The 21,109-nt window shown below is 35.1% G+C and overlaps 1 protein-coding gene across 1 annotated transcript in view; it reads left to right on the top strand.

Annotated features, from left to right (window-relative positions):
• Window positions 1-21,109, top strand: part of LOC136386412 (protocadherin-11 X-linked) — a 365,186-nt gene that overhangs the window by 103,605 nt on the left and 240,472 nt on the right. Inside the window, exon 3 of the mRNA XM_066357839.1 lies at window positions 17,680-20,166. Within this exon, the coding sequence (XP_066213936.1) occupies window positions 17,680-20,166 (2,487 nt within the window). The remainder of the gene's footprint in view (window positions 1-17,679; window positions 20,167-21,109) is intronic.

Genomic DNA, 21,109 nt, shown 5'->3' with positions numbered 1-21,109 from the left:
AAAATTCAAGAGGAAGGAAGACTTCCAAGCTCCTTTTATGAGGCGAGCATAATTCTGATTCCAAAACCAGGCAAAGACAACACAAAGAAAGAAAATTATAGGCCAATATCTCTGATGAATATAGATACTAAAATCCTGAACAAAATATTAGCAAACCAGATGCAACAATATATGGAAAAAATAATACACCATGATCAAGTGGGATTTATTCTGGGGAGGCAAGGCTGGTACAATATTCGTAAATCCATCAATGTGATTCATCACATAAACAAAAAGAAGGAGAAAAACCATATGATAATTTCAATAGATGCAGAAAAAGCATTTGATAAAATCCAGCACCCATTCATGATCAAAACTCTCAGCAAAGTGGGAATACAGGGAACATACCTCAACATGATAAAAGCCATCTATGAGAAACCCACAGCCAACATCATACTCAATGGGAAAAAATTAAAAGCAATACCCTTAAGATCAAGAACAAGGCAGGGGTGCTCCCTTTCACCACTCTTATTTAACATGGTCCTGGAAGTCCTAGCCACAGCAATCAGACAAGAAAAAGAAATAAAAGGCATTCAAGTTGGAAAAGAAGAAGTAAAACTATCATTATTTGCAGATGACATGATATTGTATATAGAAAACCCTAAAGTCTCAGTCAAAAAGCTACTGGACCTGATAAATGAATTCAGCAAAGTGGCAGGATATAAAATCAATACTCAGAAATCAGAGGCATTTTTATACACCAACAATGAACAGTCAGAAAGAGAAATTAAGGAAACAATCCCCTTCACAATTACAACCAAAAAAATAAAGTACCTAGAAATAAACTTAACCAAGGAGACTAAAGACTTATACTCGGAAAATTACAAAGCATTGATAAAAGAAATCAAGGAAGATACAAACAAGTGAAAGCATATACCGTGCTCATGGTTAGGAAGAATAAACATCATTAAAATATCTATGTTACCCAAAGTAATCTATAAATTCAATGCAATACCAATTAAAATACCAATAACATACTTCAAAGATATAGACCACATATTCCAAAAATTTATATGGAACCAAAAGAGAACACAAATAGCATTAGCAATCTTAAAAAAGAAGAATAAAGTGGGAGGTATCACACTTCCTGATATCAAGTTATACTACAAGGCCATTGTACTCAAAACAGCCTGGTACTGGCATAAGAACAGGCATATAGATCAATGGAACAGAACAGAGAACCCAGAAATAAACCCACAGTTCTATGGACAACTGATATTTGACAAAGGAGGTAAGGAAATACAATGGAGTAAAGACAGCCTCTTTAACAAATGGTGTTGGGAAAATAGGACAACTACTTGTAAAAAAATGAAACTAGATCACCAGCTTACACCACTCACAAAAATAAACTCAAAATGGATAAAAGACTTAAATGTAGGCCGTGAAACCATAAGCATCTTAGAAGAAAACATAGGCAGTAAGCTCTCAGACATCTCTCAGAGCAATATATTTGCTGATTTATCTCCACAGGGAAGTGAAATAAAAGACAGGATAAACAAATGGGACTATATCAAACTAAAAAGCTTTTGCACAGCTAAGGAAAATAAGAACAGAATAAAAAGACAAACTACACAATGGGAGAACAAATTTGACAATACGTCTGATAAGGGGTTAATAACCAAAATTTATAAAGAACATGTAAATCTCAACACCAGGAAGACAAACAATCCAATCCAAAAATGGGCAAAAGAGATGAATAGACACTTCTCCAAAGAGGACATACAGATGGCCAATACGCATATGAAAAAATGCTCAACATCACTAATCATTAGAGAAATGCAAATTAAAATCACAATGAGATACCACCTCACACCAGTCAGAATGGCGCTCATCAACAAAACAACACAGAATAAGTGCTGGCGAGGATGTGGAGAAAAAGGAACCCTCCTGCACTGCTGGTGGGAATGCAGACTGGTGCAGCCACTGTGGAAAACAGTATGGAGATTCCTCAAAAAACTGAAAATCGAACTTCCTTTTGACCCAGCTATCCCACTTTTAGGAATATACTCCAAGGACACCATAGAACGGCTCCAAAAGGAGAAGTGCACTCCCATGTTTGTGGCAGCATTGTTCACAATAGCGAAGATCTGGAAACAGCCCAAGTGTCCGACAGAGGACGAGTGGATTAAAAAGCTTTGGTACATATATACTATGGAATACTACTCAGCCATAAGAAATGATGACATCGGATAATTTACAATAACATGAATGAACCTTGATAACATTATACGAAGTGAAATAAGTAAATCAGAAAAAAAACTAAGAACTATATGAATCCATACATAGAAGGGACATAAAAATGAGACTCAGAGACATGAACAAGAATGTGATGGCAACAGGGGTGGGGGGTGGGGGGAAGGGGCAAAGAAGGAGAGAGGGGTTGGGGGAGGGGAGGGGCACAAAGAAAATCAGATAGAAGGTGACAGAAGACAATTTAACTTTGGGGGAGTGGTATACAGCACAATCAAATGTCAAAATAATCTAAGGATGTTTTCTCTCAACATATGTACCCTTATTTATCAATGTCACTGCATTAAATTTAATAAATAAATTAAAAAAAAAGTTTTAGTTCTGTAACAGATTGGAGGACCAGACACAGAGCCCCTTTGTTCTTCAGGAGATGGAGAAGCTCTGCAGAGCTAGCTATGGAGTAAGGCTCTGCCACTCCCCATACCTGTTGAGGTGGGAGAGGTGGGATCTGGAGGCTAAAGATCTTACTTTGTTTCTCTGCATTTGTGTGAAGTGCAGGCTGTGGGAAAACCCTGGGAACACTGGTTATGACCCCTCATTCTATTGCTACTTTGGTTTAGAATCTCTCCACTGCCCTTTAATCTCAATGCTCCTGGGCAAAAGACCCAGTGATTACAGGTTTCTTCACTTTCTAGAGGCCCAGTGGACAAAAACATAGTGCACATTTCTCTCCTCTTCAAAGCCCAACAGTGAGTGTGTCTTATCTTCCACCCTCCCTTCTCAAACATTCCCACCTTTAGTTGATTACATGCATGGATCTTTTCAAATAAGCCTATAAGCCCAGGTAAAGTTCTATTTCTGTATTATAGCTGTTCAGTTTGTTGAAGTATCAGGGCAGAGATCAAGGATGTCTCTCATGGTACCGTTATTTTGACATCATCTCTCAAAATCTTAGCTTACTGCCTGACAAGGCAGTGGCACAGTGGATAGAGTGTTGGATTGGGATGTGGAGGACCCAGGTTCGAGACCCCAGGGTCACCAGCTTGAGCGCAAGCTCATCTGGCATGAGCAAAAAAGTTCACGATCTTGGATCCAAGATCACTGGCTGGAGCAAGGGATTACTCGGTCTGCTGAAGGCCCACGGTCAAGGCACATATGAGAAAACAATCAATGAACAACTAAGGTGTCTCAACGAAAAACTGATGAGTGATGCTTCTCATCTCTCTCCATTCCTGTCTGTCTGTCCCTATCTATCCCTCTCTCTGACTCTCTCTCTGTCCCTGTAAAAAAAAAAATCTTAACTTACTGAAATTAATCTACTTCATGAATTGAGTATTTATATTAATCAAATCTTTGTAGCCTTTGTCAAATTAATTTCCAGTGTTAGAATAAAAAGATAGAAGGTAAAATTGATATGAATGAGGATATTTCTTTATAAAAGTATTATAAATATTAGGAACTGGCTAGTAAAGAAAGGCTTTTACTTTTTTCCTGAAATGAGAAGCGTGGAAGCAGAGAGACAGACTCCTGCATGCACCCGACCAGGATCAACCCAGCAAGCCCACTAGGGGATGAAGCTCTGCCCATCTGGGGCATTGCTCCATTGCAACCGGAGTCATTCTAATGCCTGAGACAGAGGCATTGGAGCCTTGGCTGTGGGAGGGGAAGAGAGAGATAGAGAGAAAGGAGGTGGGTGAAGAAAGAAAGGTGAAGAAGTAGATGGGCGCTTCTCCTGTGTTCCCTGGCCAGGAATCAAACCTGGGACATCTACACACTGCGCCAATGCTCTAGCACTGAACCAACTGGGAAGGGCAGGCTTACTTTTTCATTAGCAAAATAAACTTTCTATTTTGATTTCATAGTTATATAAGAATTATTCATAATGTTGGTATAACAAATTTTTAAAAATATTTACTATTTTTAATAAGAATAAAAATAATAAAAATTAACACCTAGAATTATACAAAATAAGGATCAGTTAGATGTACTGTACTGCTAATAAGACTATCTTGTTAAAAGGAGCCTTTAAAAAATAATATTTTTAATTGTTTATTTATTTATTCTTGGCTCTTAAGTTTTATAATTTTTTTTCCTAAGTATAGTGGGGTAAGATATATATTTTTGACCTTATAGATATAATCATTTTTATCTAAAATTTTATTGTTTACTGGAAATGACAGTGCTTCATCCAGCAAAACTGAGATGAGTTTGGTCAAGCTTGTCACTGGCTGGGTCTGTGAAGAACTGATTAATTGAATAAGACTGGAAGTTTTAGGTATTTGATTGATTTATATAGTTATTTGATGTTGAAACTTTAAATATTAGTTTTACCTTTAAAAAACATTTAAAAATGTATTTATTTATTGTAGAGAGGAGAGAAAGAGAGAGAGAGAACAAAATGATGGAGGAGCTGGAAGCATCAAACCCATATATGCCTTGACTGGGAAAACTCAGGGTTTTGAACAGGGACCCAAATATTGCAGGTTGACATTTTATCCACTTGCCACTACTGGTCAGGCATGTTTTGGCCATTTAAGGCAACATCTTACTTAATATTGGAGAACTTTAATGAACATTACTATTCTCTGGATCAGGCGTCCCCAAACTACGGCCCGCAGGCCGCATGCGGCCCCCTGAGGCCATTTATCCGGTCCCCCTCCGCACTTCTGGAAGGGGCACCTCTTTCATTGGTGGTCAGTGAGAGGAGCACTGTATGTGGCGGCCCTCCAACGGTCTGAGGGACAGTGAACTGGCCCCCTGTGTAAAAAGTTTGGGGAACCCTGCCTGGATGGTAGTCAGATATTATATTGTATTGATATACAGATTAAAAAGTGTAATTCAGTGTACCTGAAAAGAAAAAAAAATACTAGTAGTGTAAAAATATCATTGTCTCCCTTAATTCAAACTCATTCCAAACATAATTTAAATCAGTTCTAGAATCAGTGTGACGGGGCATAATGTATGTTGATATTAAATATTTTCATGCCTCACCAGGCGGTGGCACAGTGAGCAGAGCATTGTTCTGGGATGTAGAAGAGCCAGGCTTGAAACCCCAAGATCAACAACTTGAGCTTGGGCTCATCCAGCATGACCATGGTGGGCTCATTGGCTTGAGCGTGGGCTCATCAGTTTAAGTGCAAGATCATTAGTTTGAGCACATGGTCCCTGGCTTGAGTGTGGGATCATAGACATGAACCCATGGTTGCTAGAATGAGCACAAAGGTCACTGGCTTGAAGCCCAATGTCTTTGGCTTGAGCTCAAGGTTGCTGGCTTGAGCAAGGAGTCCCTCACTCTGCTGTAGCCCCCCCCATCAAGGCACATATGAGAATGCAATCACTAAACAAGTAAGAAGCTGTAATGAAGAATTGAAGTTTCCCATCTCTCTCCCATTCTGTGTCTCTGTCCCTACCTGTCCTTCTATCTGTCTCTGTCACACACAAAATGTTTATATATATATATATATATATTTATATATATATATCCAATATATTTAAATAAGTTAAGATTCCTCACATACATAAACGTTGTTACACTCATAGAACACTATGCCTTTATTTTTTTTTCTTATCAAGGTACAGCTTTAAGAAGAATACATTGACTGACCTGTGGTGGCTCAGTGGATAAAGCGTTAAACTGGAACGCTGAGGTTTTCAGTTCAAAACCTTGGGCTTGCCTGGTCAAGGCACATATAGGAGTTGATGCTTCCTACTCTTCCTCCATTCCCTATCTCTCCTTCTCTCTCTCTCTCACTCATTCTCTCTCCTCTCTAAAATGAATAAATAAAAAAAGAAATACAATATTTTATTCAGAAGGTAGTAATAATATTTTTATTTACATAACAATAATTCATTTAGACATCAATGGCTTGTGTAGTTTAATATTCAAAAGTGAATATTTAAATTCATTTTGACTTTGTTGGTTTCTTGTGTTTATGTAAAGGATACTTGACTTGGCCTGGGGAACTGGTACAGAGTCTTATGTCTATCCAGAAGAGGTAATGCTTTTAGAAGAGAAAAAAAATTACTGCAACAATCGTGATGATAATGAGTATGATGAGGATAATATCAATGATGATGATACTGTTGATGATGAAGATAATGACTTTTTAAATAATAATCCTGTATTTCATGAGTTTTGAAAATTATCCTCATGAATTGCTTAACATCAATGAGGTTTGGTCCTCACCTTTCCAAATTGCTGAAAACATAGGCAATAATGAAGAATCAGAAATAATTTCAGAAGTCATGATGCTTTCTTCTAAAAAACAATCAGAAAACATTTGGGCAACTGGTGATGAGTTCTTCTTACCCTTAAATTAAAACAGAAAAGAGTGGGGCAGGATCCTTTTACCACCTTGAAGTCATGGGGTCAATTCCAACTGAGTAGTCTTTGGATTATGATAATAACTCTGATTATAAATGGCCTCCTCTGGAGTTTCTCTGATTCAGTGGGTAAGATACTCCCCTCTGGCCTGACCTAATATTGTCTGCTCTGAATTTTTTTCTCTTTAATTATCCCTTATTCCAGATACATGTTTCAACTATTCTATGACCCTCATTTCTTACTTCTGACAAAGAAGAACATGCATTTGAGTTCAAGTCTAGATTGTATAAAGCTGTGTCTAATATTCCTAATCCTTCATTTCTACTGGGGAAAGAAATTATATTTTGGCTCATTAGAAATGTGCAGGGGGAAATAAAGTCCCCAGGTTTGCTGTTGTTCTATGTTGTCAGCCAATAACCCCTCTCCATTCGATGGAGATCTGTTGGGCTACCAGCTACTTCATAAAAACCAAATCACTGATAAATGTAAACAGTATTTCAGTGACAAACAATAAAAAATATGTATATATCATCCACAGGGTTTGACTATTCACCCATAATGGCAGAAATGACTTCCAATTTTTCAGCAATCCATCAATTAAAATGAGCCATCTCTGATTATCTATTGCCTGCATAAAACACCATCTGCCCCAAAGAGCAAAAGATTTGAGTTATTCTTGTCATGATTACCAATTTTCTAGACAATGTGGTTCATAAACAAATTTCTTTTTGACTTAACTTTTCTCAAGAAAAGTTGCCATCATTTTTTTTTTTTTTGTATTTTTCTGAAGCTGGAAACGGGGAGAGACAGTCAGACAGACTCTCACATGCACCCGACTGGGATCCACCGGGCACGCCCACCAGGGGCGATGCTCTGCCCACCAGGGGGCGATGCTCTGCCCCTCCAGGGCATCGCTCTTTTGTGACCAGAGCCACTCTAGTGCCTGGGGCAGAGGCCAAGGAGCCATCCCCAGCGCCCGGGCCATCTTTGCTCCAATGGAGCCTTGGCTGCGGGAGGGGAAGAGAGAGACAGAGAGGAAGGAGTGGGCGGGGTGGAGAAGCAAATGGATGCTTCTTCTATGTGCCCTGGCCGGGAATCGAACCCGGGTCCCCCGCACGCTGGGCCAATGCTCTACCGCTGAACCAACCGGCCATGGACAAGTTGCCATCATTTTACTGTGACATCAATGTAACCAATATTTAGAAGTCCTGACATACATAAAATATGGCCTTCCCATATGATATAGAAACTGAAATACTTTTTCAGAAAAAAACAAAATTTCTGGGCTTTGAGGATTAAGTCCAACAGAAATTGAGAACTTTTAACAATCGTGAGGGTACAACCAATCAGTGAAAACCACTCAGGAAATCTGAGTCTTAAAAGACAAAATACTTTCATAAGATGGTAGATTTTATAATATCATCCCTTCTCAATTATCTTACTTTTTGACACACTAGATGAAAGACATCTTAAATTTTTATCCTCGTGATTAACAAGCAATCAGTTAGTTTTGTAAGAGTGTCTATTAATGAAAGATCATATTTTCCATTTTTGATGATTAATTTTCCAATATAGTTTGACTTAATCGTGAATTTTAATTAAATGTATAAATGGTGTTTACTTAGTTGTGTACTTGAAACCTATGTAATTTTATTAACTGTCATTACAACTAATTTAATAAAATTTTAAAATTAACTATTACCTTACATTTTTAAACACTAGTTCAGATAAAGTGTGCAGTTGCAAAAAGTGCTTTTGAATGTTTCCTAGAAAGTTTTTCAAGAATATATGTTTAAAGAAAATGTTAAGAAAAATCTTCCATAAAATATAAAATATTTTTTACTATTGCAAAAGAGTGATGGTATATTCCCTTTCGAGAATTTGGCTCACCCTAATTTCTACATAAAAATAATGGCACTCTTTATATTTTAAATTATTTTTTGTTTCTTTATTCACTAAATATTACTCCCTAGGATAGTAGAGTAGATTTGAAGGAAACAGAAAAGCAACCATTTTTTCAGTGACTCAATGTTTATCAAGAAACATGGATTTGTGTTCTGTTTTTGCTTTTTTGAGATAATGATTTCCTGATAATTATCTCATGCCCAAGAGCTTTCCATGGTTCAAGAGTTCTTGCTAGCATCAATAAGGCTTCTCTTTTGAGAAGTAACCATAGTTAAAACTATTGAACTAAAGGTCAAGAGACTTGGCTTTCAAACGTGCTGCAAATAAACTAGCTGTGTGATCATGAGTAAGTCACCTAACCTCACTGAGTCTCAGTGTTCTTTTCATGAAAGGAGAATGAAGGCAAGTCCCCTTCCAATACTAATATTCAGTAATTCAGTATACTGCATTATTGTTTTCTTATGAATTCAGCTCATCTAATTTGAGCACAAGGGAGCAGCTGCTAAAAAGAGCTGATTAACAACAATTAAGAGTGACATTTCATTTGTTTTGCATGCCTTTTCAATTAAAAGCAGTTAGTCATTAAATTGCATGCTTGAAAATATATTCATCAAATGAAAATATTTTCAGTTAAAATGTAAAACACTAAAATCTCTGGGATCAAGTCCAATTTGTATTTTAAACATTAGTCTAGTATTAAAGAGTATGTCTATGCTATAAGGCATGTTTAGTCTTTGCAAGTCTTAATAGACTGCAGAGAGAGACACACACAGAGAGGAGCGATCAAGTAAGCAGCAACAGCAAATGAAACAAGTGAGAAAGAGAATACCCAAGTATTATACACACTAATTAAAATAATTGGTTTCTTCTTAGGAAGTTAGAATTTATCAGATTATCTCATTTCATTTATATATGTCCTATTCAGTCATTTGTTCAAGTTTTTTTACTTTTTATCTGAATGTAGAAATCTGGCTTTTCAAAACAAAGAGAAGAACAGACTGAAAAGATGGAAGCCTAATGAATGGATGTGTTTCAGTATCTATCTGTTCCCATGAATATGACCACTCTGATATCTTCAGTTAAATCCTTTTTTGTTCCATCTCATAACACTATGAATTTAGGTTAAACTTTAAGACATTTAAATCTGAGTACTTATTGCAAATAATAAAACCATGTGGTTTGATTATTTTCCCAGATAGAGAATATAGAATAGTGTTCATGACACATGCCTTCAAAAAAGTAATAGATTAAGTTGCATTTTTGTTTTACAAGCTTTCTTTTGTTGTGCAGAAACTTTTTAGTTTAATGTAATCCTATTTGTTTATTTTTTTGTTTCCCTTGCTTGAGGAAGTGTGATCAAATTGTTATTAATAAGACTATTTCAAAGTATACGTCCTATGTTTTCTTCTAGGAGTTTTATTGTTTCAGGCCTTACATTTAAATCTTCAACCTAACTTAAGATATTTTTTTTTGTACATGGTATAAGGGAGTGGTATAGTATTTACTTATTTTCTGTCTTTCTTTCTTTCTTTTTCTTTCTTATTTTTTCTTTCTTTTTGGGGGAGGGGGTCATGAATCTATCCTGTTTTCCCAACACCACATGTTGAAGAGATTGTCTTTATTCTAGTGTACATTTTTACCTACTTTATCATAGATTAGTTGACCATATTAAGTGAAAATGTATTTCTGGGCTCTCTATTCTGTTCCATTGATTTATGTGTCTGTTTTTGTGCAAATACCATATTATTTTGATTATTATAACTTTATAGTATATTTTTAAATCAGGGAACTTGATTCCTTCAATTCTGATCTTCTTTGTCAAGATTGCTTTAGCTATTCAGGTATTTTGTAGTTTCGTATAAATTTTAGGATTATTTGTTTTAGTTCTGAGAAGAGTGTATTATTATTTTGATAAAATTGCATTGAATCTGTAAATCAGTTTGGATAACTTGATCATTTTGTCAATATTAATTTTTTTTTCAGGAGCATGATATATCCTTCCACCTATTTGTTTCCTCATTAATTTCTTTCTTCTCTGTCTTATGGTTTTCAAAGTAAAGGTCTTTCACTTCCTTGGTTTAAGTTTATTCTTATTTTATTCTTTTGGATGCAATTGCGAATGTGTCTTTTTCTTCATTTCTCCTTCGGATTGTTCATTATTGCTGTACATAAAATGACAGATTTCTGTATATTAATTTTGTCTCTTGCTACTTTACTGAATTTTTATTATTTATATATATATTTAAGGCTTTATAAACCCTCTGCACACTCTTATAAACCTTTCTCACACTGTTGTTAACCTTTCCCACACTCTTATAAATACTTCTTATGTTCTTAAACACGTTTTACACTCTTAAACCTACATAATTTTAACAACATATAAAAATACCTGTATACCGGAAAATTTTGTGATATAGTAAAAAATATGCGATACAAAATTAGATATATACAATTTAAAAATCCACAATACAGTGAAACCATGAAAAGTGAACCACGATATGGTGAGGAATGACTGTATACTACGAATATCACAGTTCTACTAAATAGGCTTTGCTAAATCACAATAGATAAAATAAACTACATGTGTGATATCTTAAACCCTGGACATAAGTTTCCCAAAATTAGCATCACTGATATTGATATTTTAATGTAAATTCATTTATTACAGGAAGAGTTAGTATTTTCTTAGGCTCTCGTTTATCTTACAAAATGTTAAAGTAAGTAGGAACTCAGTGACTTCAAGTTTATTTTCAAATATGTGACTAGCATATCAGGTCATTTTGTATAGTCCATTTTTTATTGTATTTCTCTTTGACAGTGTTACAAATGAATGCTGAAATAAATGTTCTAGAAATAGTTTATTTAATCTAAATGATACCACAACATTGAATATTGAAGAAACAGTTGCTGTTCTTTCTAATCGTTCTAAGCAGCCTGTGGTAAACAAAGGAAATTTTTAATGGAATGAAAGTAATTTATTAAAGTATCCATCATATTGGTATTGAAAATATTACATTCACTTTACTACTGTTTTTTAAAATGTCCATGTCTAAGTAGTTTTTTCCATTTGAAATTATGCTCTTGAATTTCCCTAGTTCAAAAATGCATCAGTAACAATAAGAACAAAGTTGAAAATAATTTAAAAATCAGATTGGTTCCTGATAAATCAAGCAATTATAAAGCTCAGAAATATATTTTTAGTCATTTTCTGAGCATTCTTTGATCTACAGAATAAACATCTTTTATTTCATTAGTTTTAAAATGCAATCTCTTTGGAACTATTTTTATTCCTTACTGGCACTGTATGCATTTTCTGAGCAACTGCACCAGATTTATAGCTCTGGAAGTGCTGTGTTATTTATTACCTTCCAGTAAACAATGAAGTGATGTCTTACACATGCATATGTCAAAACCGTTAATGTCTAGTACAATGAATTAGTTAATTCTTTCCCAGAACAATAAGTAAATTATACTTTTTAATTTGGCAATGAATATATTTTATTCCTTTTTTCATAAGCAAAATACCTGTCTTGGAAGTTTCATGTCCAACAACTTTCCTTTCTTTGAATATACAAATCCCTATACAAACTAAAAGTCTCATTGAGCTTAACATCTTGCTTATTTCACCAGTTCTTGTCCTTGGTTTGCAAAAAAACTCAGAGGTTACTTTTTAAGTTAAGAAGAAATATCATTCACAAATGAAATTAAGCTTTTTGCATATGAGGTTATTAAAAAGTCCATAATTTTTTCTTAACCAGGACAGAACTTGGCAATTTTTTGTATTTAACATCAGTGTTTTTTAAGATGTTGGAATCCCAAGTCAACATATAATGTACAATTTCTGTTGTTTTCTTCTGTGAGTTTTTGTTTTATCTTTTTATTGTTTGTGTATATGTGTGTTTAACAGATGTGGGGTTTTGTATTTTATAAGTAATGTGCTGGTCACCTATTACACTTAATACTTGTTGTCATTTCTTCTGAAAATGAAGGTTTAAAACTAGGTCGAAACTTTTTACCAGAGATGGACACTTTAGCTTATTATAATCCCAACAGAAAAAAGTAGTTGTTTTAGAAATAAGTCTTAAACTGTTTTATAGACAGTGTTCTTAAAAAAAAAAGCAAAATGTCTAAGTCAATAATTAGAGCTTATTTCTATTCTACAATGACTAAAAATTAAAACAAGAATAACCAAACTACCTTTTGTCCTTTTCTCTTTCAAAATAGTAATTATCCTTTTTAATTCATGTATTTTTCATCTAGCTAATGCTTATTGAATGTGTTTGTATATGAGATGTTATGTCCTTAGAGACTATAAATATAAACAAAGCTTAATACCATATTACACTATACTCACATCTATTAGTGGATTAAGACTTAAGTAAATTGCCAAATGATACAAAGAAAAGAGAAATACCTAGAGCTCTTGCCAAAAGATAAGCATTTGGGAGGAATATCCAAGAGTTCTCTCAAGCAGAGTTTCTCCCCCTAAACAAGGGCGAGTAGTTTTAAATGGGTTTGAAATTGAGGATAGTATTGGTCAATTACCATTATACAGGACATGCTCATGCTAAAGTTAGCAAGATAATGAATTAAGGAGGCATACATCTTTATTTCCCCTTTTCAGCTTCCTCTGTGTTCTCATGTCATAGTCTAGTACTGTATATGAAAAAGAGCTTCACTTTTTTACTGTTCATGTGGTTGTGAATGTCAGGTAAACTAACTGCCATGGATAGAATAATGTTAAGTTCATATGTTACTCATCCTTTATTCTTGAGGGTGACAAGACAGACAGCCTTGGAATGCTCTCCCAAGAGTAATGGTAGTAAACTCGTATTGTCACTACATTTAGCTTCAAACTTAAATATCTTACCAAACTTTTTGAAAATAATTTATGTGCTACATGTAGGCAACTCCTCTTCAAATTCCTTGGATAATATAAAATTTAAATATGTAAACAAACCAGTCATTTGCAAAGCTCTAAATATCTGGGAAAGATATGAACACAATCACCTGACAATACATTTTTTTTTAAATTCAAATGTGTTTATTGGGATTGTTGGTTCCTTATTCATCGTGATTCAGGGTGCTTTTAGTAAGGCTTCCATCTGAAGGAACATCCTTCTATAAACCTTGCTTTACCTCCTGTAGACTGACAAGTCAGTGGAGCAACCAACATATAAAGTATGGTTTGTGCAGGGCTAAAGATGGTGGAGACTTTACAATATCCTGGACATTTCACATCCATGAAGTAGGAAATGGGGCTCTGTACCAGGCACTTCTTATGTTTCCACTTTCCCCTCTTCTGGAGAGGGTTGAAGGAGATTCTTTAGCCCAAAGCATGTTTTTTTTGTGGAGAAAATCACCAGCAGAAAGGCTGAAAATAGATTTTATTAAAGAAAAATATAATATCTTACAACAATAGAGTTCAGTAGAATATTTTATAATAATAAAGATGTTTTATATATACATTATCCAGCTTAGAAGCTACTACCCACATGTAGCTATGAGAAATAAATGTGGCTAGTGAGATTTTAAGAACTTGTTTTTAGATTTTTATCTACTTTTGATTAACTGCAATTTGTATTTAAATACTGGTGGCTATGCCTGACCAGGTGGTAGCACAGTGGATAGAGCATCAGACTGGGATGCTGAGAACCCATGTTTGAAATTCCGAGGTCACCAGTTTGAGCATGAGCTCATCTGGTTTGAGCAAGGCTCACCAGCTTGAGCTCAAGGTCACTGGCTCAAGCAAGGGGTCACTCGTTCTGCTGTAGCCCCCCAGTCAAGGCACATATGAGAAAGCAATCAATGAACAACTAAAGCGACTCAACAAAGAATTGATACTTCTCATCTCTCTCCCTTCCATTCTGTCTGTCCCTATCTGTCCCTCTCTCTGACTTTCTCTGTCTCTCTCACGAAATAAAATAAATAAATAAATACTGGTGGCTAATAGCTATTGTATTAGAGCAGTCATAGAAGAAAGAAGAACAATAGGGACATTATCCATTATCTGACATGTGTATCTCATTATTACCTTGAGAATTTGAAAAATGTATTTTTTTTACTATTGTCATTTCATATAAAATAATTTAAAAGCAGTAAACATGCTATTCTTGAATTTTTCAACTGCTATAAACTTGCCTTATTTTGCCTGTGAAAACAAAGGTCAATTTAAAATTCAGACAAGTGTTCAAGAATGAAATCTAAGTATACAACCAAAAATACATAAAATTAAAACTAGCATATTCTTTTGTCCAGGTATAGTATAGTTATAAATTAGACAACTGGGTTTGAAAATCAATAACTTAAAAGAATTTTTATTATTTGTAATATATGTATATACTGGTTTCTTCTTATATAACTTCTGAAAATACTTTGTAATCCCTCTCTAAATCTCTTATTAAAAACGTAATTATTCTCTTAACAAATAAAAATCTGTTAATATTAATACATCATTAAGTACTTATATTGTTATTGATTTATTTTCATTGTGCTAGATTCTAATTTCTATTACATTAGTAAAATTTGTTTAAAAACCATCATATTCCCAGTGCCGAGAAGAATGCTGTGACCATATTAGCCACTCAATATTTGTATGCCAGGAAGTAACATGGATTTTTATGAAGTGCAATCTAGAAAATATTTTTCTACCCATAAATGAGACATTTTAGATTTAAACTTTTCTAAAATATTTTTCAAATATTATAAAAATAAAATGATCATTAATCACTAATTTATTTAGATCAAATTATAATAGTAAATATTATATTTATCTATATTAATATCATTTTTTAAATCTTAAAAAATACAAGGTTAAAGGATAGGTGTCAATTTGTTAATTTTCACACTTGTAAGAAGATAGAACATAGCAAATGTATCTCTTATTATGTACTTTATTCAAAGAAAAAATAAATTGTTTATTGGCTTATACAAATAAGATATTAATAACATGTTTACTATAGCTGTGTAAAATAAAAACAAGATAACAAAATATTGATCAATTGATTACTTTCATTCAATCTTGTGAACTGACTAAAGTGTATGTATCAGTGACTACCCTTCAGAGCTAGTCAACAGTACTCTTGAATTAGGTAGCGAGTTCACTATTTATCTGTGCAAAGCTTATTTTATTGCAGTTTAGAGAGGAGACTTTTTATTTTTTAATTTTGTTTTGTTTATCAACATTAAGATATTTGGCTATTAAAAAGACTTGGTAAGAGTGAGACTCTGTGTACTGATAAAAATTAGCCTATGCGTACTTTGTATGCTGATAAGAGAGCCCATGCATACTGATTAAGGATTTTACAACTTTATAATGATTGAAACTCCTCAATGGTTCAACCACCAGAGACTGTTCCTTAAATATTCTCATAATCTGACTTCATGAGTATGAAGATAATATAGGTGTTTTTCTCAATTTGACATTTTTGCGTGTGCAACTTCAGTCATTATGCTTCTTCATTTTTTTCTACTCTCTCACCCCCACCTTCTTGTCCCCCATAGCTCTCTCTCCCTCATTCCCTTTGGGATTTGTTGTCCAGTTATCTGTATCTCTGTGTTATGTATATATTATATAATTTCACTAATCCCTTCACCTTCTCTGATCCCATCCCCTCACCCCCCTTCCCTCCGACAGCTGCCCCTCTGGTCCCTGTGACCCTGCCTCTGCCTTTATTCCATTCCTCAGTTCACTTTGTTCATTAGATTCCACATGTAAGTGAGATCATTTGATATTTGTCTTTCTCTGCTGGCTTATTTCACTTATATATGCTTATTCATTGAAAAAAGTTAATTAAATAATGTTTTTAATCTCAAATATATTTTTATTTTACTTCTATTGAATTTATTGGTGTGACACTTGTTGACAAAATTATACAGGTTTCAAGAGCACAATTCCCACAACACATTATCTGTACATTCTGTTATGTTTTCACCACTTCAAGTTAAGTCCCCTATCACCATTTAACTCTCTATACCCTCTTCCATTTTCCTCCTCTCTCCAGCCATGTCTTTCTGGCAATCAGTACACTGTTGTTCACGTTCATAAATTTTCTTCTCTTTCTTAAACTTTTTAGATCAATCCCTCCATCCCCACCCCTTCACAGTTGTCCAACTATTCTCTATCTATGTATCTGTCTCTATTTTACTTATGAAATATACCAGTCAGAGAAAGACAAGTACCATATGATTTCACTCATATGTAGAATCTAATGAACAAAGAGAAAATTTATTTATAATAGTGGTTCTTACTAAAAAAAAGAAATTGTGTGTATTTTACACAAGGTTATATTTTTATAAAAGTTTCTTTTTCTCACTTCACCAAGATTTTAGTTATATTTATTAGATTTTATATATATATATATATATGTTACTTTCTTTGAAGAATATTTTATACTTGATTGTTACTTTTGGTGGTGAAAAGGTATCCTGTACAACTAAAATTTATTGTAAAATAATTAATTTATGTGAAATAACCATAGTTAATTCACTTATATACTCATTTACCATGTGAAACTTAGTGACAATTTTCTTTGACAAAGACAGAGAGAGGGGCAGATAAGGACAGACAGACAGGAAACAAGAGAGATAAGAATCATCAGTTTTTCGTTGCGGCACCCTAGTTTTTCATTGACTGCTTTCTCATATGTAACTTGATGAGGGCTACAGCAGAACCAATGATCTCTTGCTCAAGCCAGTGCTTGGGCTTCAAGCCAGCAACTTTTGGACTCAAGCCAGCGACCATGAGGTCATGTCTATGATCCCACGCTAAAGCCAGCGACACCTAGCTCAATCTGGTGATCCCACGTTCATGCTGGAGACCTTGGGGTTTCTAACATGGGTCTTCAGCATCCCAGTCTGACACTCTATCCACTGTGCCAAGCAGTGTGTCACTGGTCAAGCAGTGACAGTTCTTTTAAGAAATTCTACATCTTCTTTTTGAAGACTTTACTAGTTTATATAAAGGAGTTACATTTTATTATAGAATGCTACAACCTTAGTAACCCTTAGAACATTTTCTAATATAGCTCTAATTTTAAAAATGCTTAGAGATGTTAAGTGGTTGACTTGTAGTCATACTATTAGTTATAGGCTTAGAGTTGGGACTTAGAACTTAAGTCTTCTGTTATCTATTTCTGAGCTCATCTTATATCATGTGGCTTTGAGAAATTGCAAATTGGTCTCATTACATAATAATTAAATGTTTTATTGTGTTTTTTCAGGGCCAAAATATTTTTGGGATCGATGTCATTGAAACACCAGAAGGAGTCAAAATGCCTCAACTGATTGTTCAAAAGGAATTAGATAGGGAAGAAAAGGATACATATGTAATGAAAGTAAAGGTTGAAGATGGTGGCTTTCCTCAAAGATCCAGTACTGCTATTTTGCAAGTAAGTATTGCTGATATGAATGATAACCACCCAGTCTTTACAGAGAATGAAATTGAAGTCATTATACCAGAAAATGCTCCTGTAGGCTCTTCAGTGACTCAACTCCATGCCACCGATGCTGACATAGGGGAAAATGCCAAAATTCACTTCTATTTCAGCAGTCTAGTTTCCAACATTGCTAAGAGACTATTTCACCTTAACAGTTCCACTGGACTTATCACAATCAAAGAACCACTAGATAGGGAGGAATATCCAAGCCACAAGTTACTGGTTTTAGCAAGCGATGGTGGGTTGATGCCAGCAAGGGCAATGGTGCAAGTAAATCTTACAGATGTCAATGATAATATCCCATCAATTGATATAAGATATATCATCAATCCAATCAATGGCACTGTGGTTCTTTCAGAAAATGCTCCACTGAACACCAAAATTGCTCTGATCACTGTGACAGATAAAGATGCTGACCATAATGGTAGGGTGACATGCTTCACCGATCATGATGTCCCTTTCAGATTAAGGCCAGTATTCAGTAATCAGTTCCTCCTGGAGACTGCTGCATATCTTGACTTTGAGTCCACAAAAGAATATGCCATTAAATTGCTGGCTGCAGATGCTGGCAAACCTCCTTTAAATCAGTCATCCATGCTCGTTGTCAAAATAAAAGATGAAAATGACAACGCTCCAGTTTTTACACAGCCTTTCATAAGTGTTTCTGTTCCTGAGAACAACTCTCCTGGCTCCCAGTTGACAAAAATAAGTGCAACAGATGCAGACACTGGACGTAATGCTGAGATCAGTTACCTGTTAGGCATTGATGCTCCACCTGAATTCAACCTGGATCACCGTACAGGTATTTTGACTGCAATGAAGAAACTGGACAGAGAAAACCAAGAAAAATATTACTTCACAGTTGTGGCAAAAGATAACGGGATTCCACCTTTAACAACCAATGTCACAGTCTTAGTGACAGTTCTTGATCAAAATGACAACAGTCCAATTTTTACTCACAACGAGTACAATTTCTATGTCCCAGAAAACCTTCCAAAACATGGAACAGTAGGACTAATCACTGTAACTGATCCTGATTATGGAGAGAATTCGGCAGTCACTCTCTCCATTGTAAATGTGAATGATGAATTCAACATTGATCCACAGACTGGTGTCATTCGACCAAATATTTCATTTGATAGAGAAAGACAAGAATCTTATACTTTCTATGTAAAGGCTGAGGATGGCGGTAGGGTATCACGTTCTTCAACTGCCAAAGTGACCATAAACGTGGTTGATGTCAACGACAATAAACCAATTTTTCTTGTTCCTTCTTCCAACTACTCCTTTGAATTAGTTCTACCATCCACTAATCCAGGCACAGTGGTCTTCACGGTAGTTGCTATTGACAATGACACTGGCATGAATGCAGAGCTTCAATACAGTATTGTAGGAGGAAACACTAGAGGTCTGTTTATAATTAACCAAACATCAGGCAACATTGCAATAAAGGAAAAATGTGTTATTGCAGATCTTGGCTTACATAAACTGGTAGTCAAAGCTAAAGACTTAGGACAACCTGATTCTCTATTTAATGTTATAATGGTTAATCTATTCGTGAATGAGTCAGTGACCAATGCTACACTGATTTATGAACTGTTGCGCAAGAACATTGAAGCACCAGTAACCCCAAATATTGAGACAGTTGATACATCCTCTCCAAGCCCTGACTATGTCAAGATCATGGTTGCCATTGTTGCTGGCACCATAACTGTCATTCTTGTTATTTTCATCACTGCTATAATAAGATGCCGCCAATCACTACACCGTAAGGCTGGTCAGAAAAACAAGCAGAATTCTGAATGGGTTACTCCGAATCCAGAAAACCGGCAGATGATAATGATGAAGAAAAAGAAGAAGAAGCATGCCCCTAAGAACTTGCTGCTTAACTTGGTTGCCCGTGAAGACAGTAAGGCAAATGATGCTGACAATGACAGACACAGTGTCACACTAGACCTTCCCAGTGACCTGGAAGAACAAACCATGGGCAAGTACAACTGGAGTACTACACCTACTACTTTCAAGCCTGACAGCCCTGATTTGGCCCGACACTACAAATCTGCCTCTCCACAGCCTGCTTTCCAGATCCAGCCAGAAACTCCCTTGAATTCAAAGCACCACATCATTCAGGGACTGCCTCAGGATAACACCTTTGTGGCCTGCGATTCCATCTCCAAGTGTTCCTCCAGCAGTTCTGATCCTTACAGCGTTTCTGAGTGCAGCTATTCAATGACAACTTTCAAGGCCCCCGTGTCTGTGCATACCAGACAGGTAGGATCTTCCAGTTTCTAACTAACCATTCTAACTATATTTTATTTTTTTAATATTTTAAGTTGAAGTAGAACTTTACAGAATTTTTTAAGTCAGCAAAGGATGAAAATATTCATATTTTGCAGCAGTATCTAAATAAATATGTGGATTCATTTTAAGTCTGGTAGAAAATGAGAACAAAGAATTCTTGATTATAAGAAAACTTGGTCTGAACTGTAATTATAATAGGGTTAATGGTGTCTGTAGATGGTTATAGAATATGCTGGAAAACCTCTAAAACAGCAGTTCTTAACCTGTGGGTCGCGACCCCGGCGGGGATAGAACGACCAAAACACAGGGGTCGTCTAAAGCCATCACTGGAAAGCTTTTTAGAATCTGATAAGCAGGTGTTGATGGTGTTGAGAATCCCAGCTTCACTTGCAAAAATCTTTTTCTGTCCAAGATACACAAATAATATCAAGACATCATTTCAAACTGCCATAACTACAAGCCTGCACAATAAAAACAGAATACCATTTGCAGATAAGGTATTCACCATTATTCTGGTTCATAAGATCTATATTTACACAATGTAACAAGAATGGGATTACAGCCATCACCGGGTTGCTCAGTTGGTTAGAGCATCATTCCAATACACCATGGTTGCGGGTTCTATCTCTAGTCAGGGCCCATGAAAGAATCAAACAATGAATGCATAAATAAGTAGAACAATAAATCAATGTTTCTCTGTTTCCCTTCTCTCCCTTCAAAAATCAATATGCATATATATTTAATTTTTAAAAAATGGGATAAGAAAAATGAAATCTTGCTACTCATTCTCATCTTCATGCCAGAGAATGAAATATATATAATCTCTATTTTAGATGTTCATTTAAGTATTTGTATATTTATGCAAGATATTGGGAGCCCTTCAGGATACATTCTTGAAAGATAATGACTTTTT

This window comes from Saccopteryx leptura, chromosome X (genome assembly GCF_036850995.1).
Source record: "Saccopteryx leptura isolate mSacLep1 chromosome X, mSacLep1_pri_phased_curated, whole genome shotgun sequence".
NCBI classification, from domain to species: domain Eukaryota; kingdom Metazoa; phylum Chordata; class Mammalia; order Chiroptera; family Emballonuridae; genus Saccopteryx; species Saccopteryx leptura.
This window is presented reverse-complemented; position numbering and strand designations above follow the sequence as displayed.